Here is a 9,330-nt window from a genome sequence, read left to right as displayed (position 1 = left end):
CCTCTTTTTCAAATCATGGAACTTTACACAATGTAGTTCAGTATTTGCAATTCTCCTTTTCAAACACTCATCAATCTTGATTGCAAATAGATATAGATATTCACACACATATTAAGTAGCCATTAACTAAATTTGCCTTATTATCTCTCATTGCCAAATATAGTTTGGCTTGCAACATCATTGCTCCAAGGTCTACATGTTTCAAAGACTGTTGTACACCACATGTAAATAATTTGTTATTTCAATAGTTTAAACCTATCCCTTAATATACAGAGGCACTGTTTTCATTCTGTAAGGCATCCAACTGTAGATAAAATATTTTGCAGATAGTAGGGCCTAGCAAAACATTAACAATGTTTTACTGTAATACTGAATGCTAAATTGGAATTAAGGTATTCTTTGCTTCATTCTTTTAATTCCCCAAACAACAAATGAATCAGAAACAAGAGAAAATCTGCAGATGCTGGAAATCCGACCAACACACACAAAATGCTGGAGGAACTCAACAGGCCAGGCAGCATCTATGGAGAAAAGTACAGTCGATGTTTCGGGCCGAGACCCTTCGGCAGGACTGGGGAAAAAAGCGGAGGAGTAGATTTAAAAGGTGGGGGGAGGGAAGAGAGAAACACAAGGTGATAGGTGAAACCTGGGGGGAGGGGAATGAAGTAAAGAGTTGGGGAGTTGATTGGTGAAAAAGATAAATGGCTGGAGAAGGAGGTTTCTAATAGGAGATGACAGAAGGCCATGGAAGAAAGAAAAGAGGAGCGGAGCACCAGAGGGAGGTGATGGGTGGGCAAGGAGGTAAGGTGAGAGAGAGAAAAGGGGATGGGGAATGGTGAAGGGGGGAGGCGCATTACCAGAATTCCGAGAAATCGATGTTCATGTCACTAAGTTGGAGGCTATCAGTTCAAGTTTATCGCCAATTTGTTGTGAAACTTGTTTGTTGTTTTGCACAGTATGGCAGTGTAAAGACGTAAAATTGCCATAAAATAAAAAATAAGTAGTGCAAAGGAATAATAGAGTCGTGTTCATGGAACATTCAGAAATCTGATGGCAGACGATAAGAAGCTGCACCTAAATTATTGAGTGCAGGTTTTCAGGTTCTTGATCCTCTCCCTGATGGTAGTAATGAGAAGAGGGCATGGCCTACATGGTGAAAATCATCAGTGATGGATGCCATCTTATTGAGGCACCACCTCTTGAAGATGTCCTCTCTGGTGGGGAGGTTCTGCCTGTGATTGAGTTGTCTCATCTACACTCCTCTGCAGCCTCACTTCTTCTGTATTACAGATGCCGTACCAGTCAATGATACAACCAGTCAGATTGCTCTCCACTGTACATCTGTAGAAATTTGCAAGAGTTCTTGGTGACATTTCATATTTCCTCAGACTCCCAATGAAGTAGAGCCACTGGTGTACCTTCTTGCCTTCTTCATGTGTTGGGCCCAAGGTAGATCCTCTGAGATGTTAACACCAAGAAACCTGAAGCTGCTCACCTTTTCCACTGCTCGATGTGGACTGGTGCCTCTTTCATAGGGGTTATTTTATCAACACCATGTCCCAAACTTAGACCATTTCCACCCAATTCTTTAATTTTACACAAGTGGCTAGCCCTCTCGTCAGGACCCTTCAGACTATTGGTTTTTAATTCGAACTCTTTGTTCAAGCAGCATTTCGAATTCGGCCTCTTCACACCACATCCTGGAATAACAATAGAGTCGGGGGCCCCGCTATCTCCCGGCTTACTCTGTAAGCGATCTGTCAGGTTTAAAATTTCTTCATTCAATTTGGGAACTACAGACTTTCCGTTTCCTTCAATAATAATATTTATCTCCCCATTTTTGAACTCTGCATTAAGTTTGAACACACCTTCAAGCACAAACACCTGGGAACTCTCACTTCCCACTATTACCAAGGTTAACCCTTTTTCCACTGAACCAAGTCTATCTGACCCACAAGGACGGCCGTCCCGTTCCACTGAATCAAATACCTCAGACTTCTTCTGAGCTCCGTTACCAGGTTCAGCACCTCGTGCATCCCCATCTTGGACACACTCAAACGGGACATTGGCCTCTTCCAGGCTTTCAATACCTGTACCCTTTTCAAATTCTAAGTTCCCCCGATCCTCCCAGGTACTCTCTGGGCAACTCCCTCTCCTTCTCGGCCCTTTCCTTCTCCTTCTCAGCTGCTTCCAGCTTTTTTAACTGAAGTTCGTGCTCTCTTTGCTTCTCAGCTCTTTCCTGCTCCTTCTCAGCTGCTTCCAGCATTTTTAACTGAGGTTCATGCTCTCTTTGCTTCTCAACTCTTTCCTGCTCCTTTTTCACCTCTAACGCCCTTAGCTGGAGCTCCTGATCCCGTTTCACCTCTAACTCCTTTAGCTGGCGTGCATGCTCCCTTTGTTTGTCGGCCCTTTCTCTCTCTCTCTCTTTCTCGGCTGCTTCCAGCTGCGTTAACTTAATTTCATGTTCCAACCTTAATTTCTCCATCTCTAACTGAGCCGTCCCATTAGCTGGTACCTTTTCAAGGATATTTCCCAATACCTCAGCTGCAAACACATTCTTCTCGATGTAATACTGAGTTATGGCCCTCCGCATCTCCTGCTTTTTCATTGACGACCTCACCTCTGCAAGGTTTAACCCAGGCATGGGCAAACTACGGCCCGCGGGCCATATGCGGCCCGTTAAGCTTTTTAATCCGGCCCGCAGAACTTGATGAAATTATATTAATAAACCTTGTTAACGTTTTCTCCCCGCAATTCTGGCGTTTTCCCAATAGATGACGCACTCTATATACATTGACCTTTGTTGAGGTGCAGCGTATTACTCCACATTTGCGCTTTACTTTGTGACCTTGTGGCGACCCATTTCCTGGCACATCCGAACCGGCTCACAATTAGCCAGCGTTCCAGCTAAGAGAGATCGCCTGCGGGGATTTGCGAGCACAGAGCTTCACATACCGGCGCACTCTCCCTGCTTTGTCATTGTGTGGGTCGTTGTTGAGTTTTGGCACAGGGGACAATTGAATAAGAAGGAGCAGGACAAGTAGACCTGCATCTCCTACCGTTTTTGAAATAAAGACAGTCAGGAGGAGAGTGATGATGATAATATCTTGAAGGATAACAGAATTTTCAGTGCTTCAAAATAATAACTGTTACTATTAAAAAAAGCTGTATTTTATTCATTTAATTTTCAGTGTTTTAAAAGTCATTTCAATAAATAGCTAAATACCATGGGACTTCAAAGACAGATATTTTGTTGTAATGCATTTGTTCATTTTCAATTGAAATTAAAGCACATGTTTTCTACATATCCCATGATATTTTGTTTTCTCTTATGAGGTGTATTACCAAAACACTCCGTCCATCTGCTCCTGGTCCGGCCCCCCTGTCAAACTTTAGAACCCTTTGTGGCCCTCAAGTCAAAAAGTTTGCCCACCCCTGGTTTAACCCCTTCGCCAAATTTACCAAGTCTGATTTGGTGGCCACCTCTAGCACCTTCAGAGTCAGGTTTTCTATAAATTCATTCACATCCATCTTTGCTGGTTTCCCGTCTGGCTACCCGCGTACCAGATCCAAGTTTGGACTTACAAGCCCGATTCACTGGCTCCCCAATTTGGTTTCAAATCTCGAGACGAGAACCCCAATTGTTACGAAATTCCCGTAACTGGGTTACTTACCAGCAAAAATAGAGAGGTCCGTTGAAGTCTGATGGAACTATTTTTAAAAGTCTTTATTTATAAAGGGGCACAAAAATAAGATTAATACAGACATTCAGATAATATACGTCGTCAATGCTCAATCTAAAAACACGGGTATAATAATAATCATCAATTAAGCAATAGCTCTATCATTTGTCTAGGGGATATGTATTGTCCGATGGAAAGATAAAAGTCACTGTCCTTTCAAGCTGCAGCTCTTTGGGTTTAAGAGAGAGGGTTTTAAACTTGCCCGGGTCTTTGATGAGGCAAATCCGTTGAGTCAGGGGAGTTGGTTCCCCGTTGTTAGTTCCAAGTCGTTTTCCGTGGTACCAGCCACCAGCCCCCAGGCAAGGGAACCGAACGCACGTGGCTTCCTTCAAATGGCTTCCCGCTATTACGGGATCGCTAGCATTTCTTCTGGTGCATCTGAGGGGCTGTCCCTACAGCCCCTCTTTTATCTTAACTCGCAGGGTAGTAGATGTCAATCAGGTTGGGTTGATGCAATCTCTCTCTCAACCAGCCCACTTTGCTCGAGGGCCTGCACGTAGCATAGTCCCCAATCTACAAACGTTGTCTCCAGGAGACAATGGCCATGTCTCTCTCTCATTTCCTGGGTCCTCTGACCCAACCCAATAATGCTCTTGCGATTCTCACAATTGTTACGCTGCGGGCGTAACAATTGTCACTCACAATTTGTTCGGGTAAGCAATTTTTGGCAAAGATAGTCCTCAGGGTGAAGACAGTCTTTGCTGAGGTGGTTGACTTCATTGGTATAACCTCCGGCCAGTTTGAATGAGCATCCACAGCAATCAGAAACATGGAGTCTATGAATAGTCCAGCAAAATCAATTGTGCCATGTTGATGACGGCCACTTCCATGGTTGTAACGGTGCCTGTGGGTATGCATTTTGAACTTTTTGGCATCCCATACAGCTTTTGGCCAAACCTTCAATCTGTTTATCTATTCCCATCCACCACACATAGCTCTGGGTGAGACTCTTGATCTTGAATGTACCCAGGCGTCCTTCATGCAGGTTTTCTGGTGCACAGTTTAGAGGGTATCACAACATTAGATCAACACAACACACACAAAATGCTGGTGGAACACAGCAGGCCAGGCAGCATCTATAAGGAGAAGCACTGTCGACGTTTCGGGCTGAGACCCTTCGTCAGGACTGACTGAAAGGAGAGATACTAAGAGATTTGAAAGTAGTGGGGGGAGGAGAAAATGCAAAATGATAGGAGAGGACCGGAAGGGGTGGGATGAAGCTAAGAGCTGGAAAGGTGATTGGCGAGATCAACACATCAGTGTTCTTTGACATGCCAACAGCTGGTCTTGTCTCATTGAGAATTCTGGAAACATAGGGTTACCATGAACTGGCCATCCTTGCATGATGACTTCATAGACTTTTGACAAGGTCGGGTCATCTCTTGTTTCCCTTTGTAATTCAGAATTTGTTACCAGCAACTGGTCCACAAATGCAATATGGAACACTTCTGCTGGGTCACGATATAGAGACTTTTCTTCTTCAGTTGCTAATAGTGGAGGACATGACAAGCCATCAACATTGCTGTGTTGCTTGGTATCCTTGAACTCTATGTCATAAGAGAGGGCTCCGAGGAATATCGCCTAACATTGTAGCCAGGTAGCAGTCATCACTAGATTTCCCTTCCTGGGATTGAAAATGGACACAAGGGGCTGCTCATCTTCTGTTCATAGAGGTAGTGCTGGAATTTCTTTATTCCCCATACTAGACTAAGGGCCACTCGGACAATCTGTACATAGTCATGTTCTGCAATCATCAAGTGCAATTGGGCGTTCGGATCCAACTTTCATAATATGTGACAAAATGGTTCCAATGCCATAAGGGGATGCAATTCATGCTAGTCTGATGGGCAGGGTTGGGTCATATTGGGTGAGCAATTCATTGGATATTATTAGTCTCTTTGTTTTCTCAAACGTTCTTTCACATCTTTCTGACCATTCCCACTTTGCTCCTGCATGTAACAGTGCATTCGATGGTTCAGCACTGCAGCAATATTTGGGAGAAACCAATAGTAGTAGTTTACAAGGACCAAGTATGACCTGAGCTGTGACACATTTTCCATTTTGGGTGCCTGTAATACTGCTTCAGTCTTCTCTTGTGACTTATGTAAACCATGCTTGTCAATGACATGTCCACAGTATGAGATTTCATTTTTGAAAAACTCACTCTTCTCTCTCTTTGCACACAGACCACATTCACTCAGCCTCATAAGCATTTTACCAAAATTCTGGAGGTGCTCTTCATCGTTTTTGCCAGTCAGAATGATGTAATCGAAGTTTCTAAGTTATCTTGGGGTACTTGGTCCATTGCTCTTGGCCAGATTGCTGGAGCTGATACGATGTCAAAAATGAGATGATTATACTGGAACAGTCCTTGTGAGTGTTGATTGTGAGGAACTTCCTGCTTGGCTTCTCAATCTCGATTTGCAGATAGGCTTGTGACAAGTCAATCTTTGTAAACCTTTCCCACCTACCAAAGATGCAAAAGTGTCTTCTATTCATGGCAGGGGAAACTGCTCAGTACACAGCACAGGGTTGATGCTCACTTTGAAATCCCCACACATGCGAATGGCTCCAGCCTTTACTTTCTTGATCACCAGACAATGAGCATGGCCCAATCACTCCACTCAACCTTAGCGAGAATTCCAGACGCCTCCAATTTCTGACGTTCAGCATCAACTTCAGGATTTAGTGCATAAGGCACTTCACGCACTTTGTGGAATCTTGGTGTTGCTGTTTCATCCATTTCATTTCTGGCCTTCATGCCTTTGAGTTGACCAAATCCCTTCTCAAACACCTTCTCACTAGCATTAAGCAGCTGTGCCAGTCTCTGGCTAGTGCTACTATTTAGGCTGCATTTACTTGTTGATGCCACATTGAGAGCTTTGATTGTGTGCCAGTCTAGTTGGATTTTTCTCAACCATTCACGTCCGAAAAGCGCTGGCCTTCCACTTTTCAATACATGAATCTCTTAACTGTTGTGCTTGGTCATATTTATTATCAGTTTGCCTTTGGGAGACACTTTTTCACCTGTGTAAGTCTTTAGCATCACTGAGGTCTTCTCTCATGTAATAGACTGAAAATAGTCTATTGTAGTCCAGCTCTGGAATTCTGGACAAAGCTGACCCTGTATCCAGCTCCATCCTCAGTTTTACACCAGACACATCTATTGTGATCGATATTATATTGTGATCTTCAGCAATGCTATGCAGTTCTAAGCATGAAAGTTCACCTTTGTCAGACTCCATGTTGTCTGATTCTGTTTTACATTCAGTAACTTTATGCATTTGCTTAGTTTTGTGTTTGAGACTTCTCACTCGGTTGTGCTTTTTGTCAGCCTTGCATACACTCTCTATGTAGCCTTGTCTGTGACAGTTTCTGCAGTCTTTTTCTTTGAACCTACAATCATTTGCATCACGGGAGGATTTGCCACATTGATAACATTTTTGGCTTTTTGCACCATTCAGGGACATTTTGTGCATTTCACATTCTAACCTCCTTTTCTGTAGTTCTGCTGCATCCTTTGCTGCAGTCTCTAATGATATTGCGATAGTCAATGCCTGTTCTGAGGCCAGGTCTCTTTCTGTCAGTAACCTCGTTTGAGTGCTTTGATTATGCATGACACATACAAGTCTGTCCCTTAGTGCATCAGAAAGTCCATCTCAAAAGTCACAGTACTGGGAAAGTTTGTGCAGTTCTGCAATGTATTTGGAAATGCTTTCATATTTTGACTGGTTCCTTTAATAAAATCTAAATCTCTCAGCTACTGCCAGCAGATTAGGGCTCAAGTAATGTAAAATCCTAATAATTTCATCAAACATCTTGCTGGCTTTGCAGGGATTACTAAGTTCCATAAGAGACTGCATGTCTTTGCACCCATTAAGCTCAGAAGTGCGGGGCTTTGTTTTGCTCTTCCACGTTGTTCACATTACAACACAATTCCGCCCTCTTGATACACAACTCACAGCATTCATTATCACTATCAAATTTATCAATTTTCCTGACTGAAGCCATCGCCATGTTATTTTCTGTCATGGTCCCTTCTGGTGATCGCCCACCTGGTTATTTTCCTCAGGAATTGGGCCTCAGTCACCTCATTTAGTTCCAATCATTCTCAGGTTCCACTTACTGCAAACACCTGCTTTCCATCAGCAAATGCAGTATAAGAACCCCATGACCACAAGGAGCTGCCAGTTGGTTTGGTCGACTCGTGTATGAGTAACCTCGTTTCATGGTTCTTAAGACTATCAGTTCTAAGTTGAACATCGTTCCTGAATTCTCTACTAAGACCAGGACTCTGGGTAAAGGCTCCCTTGGCACCAATTCCACGCTCGCTATGACCGTAACGCCTCCCGACTCAGCCTCCGAGCCCGTGTTCAGCACTTGGGTTCGTTCCACCGCCACAGTTCTGTAATCCTTGTTACAGAACGAACTGGCCATGATGAGCCCAGCAGACACGGATCCCGTACAACAGGCCCTGGCCAACCAGGGCTACATATTGGCCGCCCACGACCAACTACTTTGGGAGGTCACGGAAGACCTTTGGACACTAACCACGAATGTGCAGAAGGTCAGTGAGCAAGTGGACCGAGTCTCTGCTTCTGTTTCTCCGTCCCCTCCGAGAACCTCAACTACCCAAACCGCACCACTCAGGATGGCTTCACCCTCGGAATCAGCAACACCATCCCCTCGAGAGCCATATGTACCCGAGCCTGAAACCCTACACCGGGGACCTAGGTAGGAGCTAGGCCTTCCTGTTACAATGCTCCCTAGTCTTCGAGCTGCAGCCACGTACCTACCCCTCCGATAAATCAAAGATTGCGTACATCATGGGGCTGCTATGAGGGGATGCCTGGGCAACTGCGATATGGGATAACCAACCAGGGGTTTGTTCCTCCTACCCCTCTTTTGTCGCTGAAATGAGGAAAGTCTTCAGACAATCCATTCGCGGTAAGGACGCCGCAAAACGGTTGCTTACTCTTCGTCAGGCTTCGTGAAGTGTAGCCAGGTATTCCATTGAGTTCTGGACCTTGGCCGCAGACTCCGGGTGGAACGACGAGGCCCTCAGGGAGGAGTTCCAACAGGGCCTCTCAGTCCAGATAAAGGATGAGTTGGCCACGAGGGATGACACGGACTGTCTGGACTCTCTGATCTCGCTAGTCGTTCAACTAGATTATTGACTTTGAGAACGTCTGAGAGAGAAGACTGGTTACCCAGTTCCTCGGGCCATCCCATGGTCCACCTTACCTGCTTTAACCAGCCCTAACCTCTCTCCCCCTTCCGTTCCTCGCAGAGCTCCTGCTCCTACTGTTCTGGTGGGTCCGACGATACCCCCTTCAGCCCCCCAGACTCGGATGCAGATCCCGACTAACATGAATTACCAACGACAGTCTCTGTCCCGATCCACTTTGGTGGATTCCGGTGCTGAGGGCAATCTGCTGGACTACAACATAGCCTCCCAGGCTGGAATACCTCTAACTACACCCCTGGAGGCCTGGGCCCTGGACGGAAAACTGCTGGCTCGGGTGACCCACTGTACGCCTCCCCTGACCTTGATCCTATCTGGCAACCATCAGGAGGAGGTACGATT

General features: G+C 45.0%; 1 protein-coding gene across 1 annotated transcript; it reads right to left on the bottom strand.

Moving 5' to 3' along the window:
- Positions 1–963: 963 nt before the first annotated feature.
- On the bottom strand, positions 964–2,878 carry LOC132382347 (axoneme-associated protein mst101(1)-like). Its single transcript, XM_059952471.1, has 2 exons — positions 2,363–2,878; positions 964–2,323 (listed from the first exon to the last, which is right to left on the bottom strand). Exons 1-2 carry the CDS (start codon positions 2,642–2,644, stop codon positions 2,102–2,104), a joined length of 504 nt encoding a protein of 167 aa, XP_059808454.1. The 5' UTR covers positions 2,645–2,878; the 3' UTR covers positions 964–2,101.
- Positions 2,879–9,330: the final 6,452 nt, after the last annotated feature.

This window comes from Hypanus sabinus, chromosome 28 (genome assembly GCF_030144855.1).
Source record: "Hypanus sabinus isolate sHypSab1 chromosome 28, sHypSab1.hap1, whole genome shotgun sequence".
NCBI classification, from domain to species: Eukaryota; Metazoa; Chordata; class Chondrichthyes; order Myliobatiformes; family Dasyatidae; genus Hypanus; species Hypanus sabinus.
Note: the sequence above shows the minus strand (reverse complement) of the source record. Positions and strands in the feature narration are given on the sequence as shown.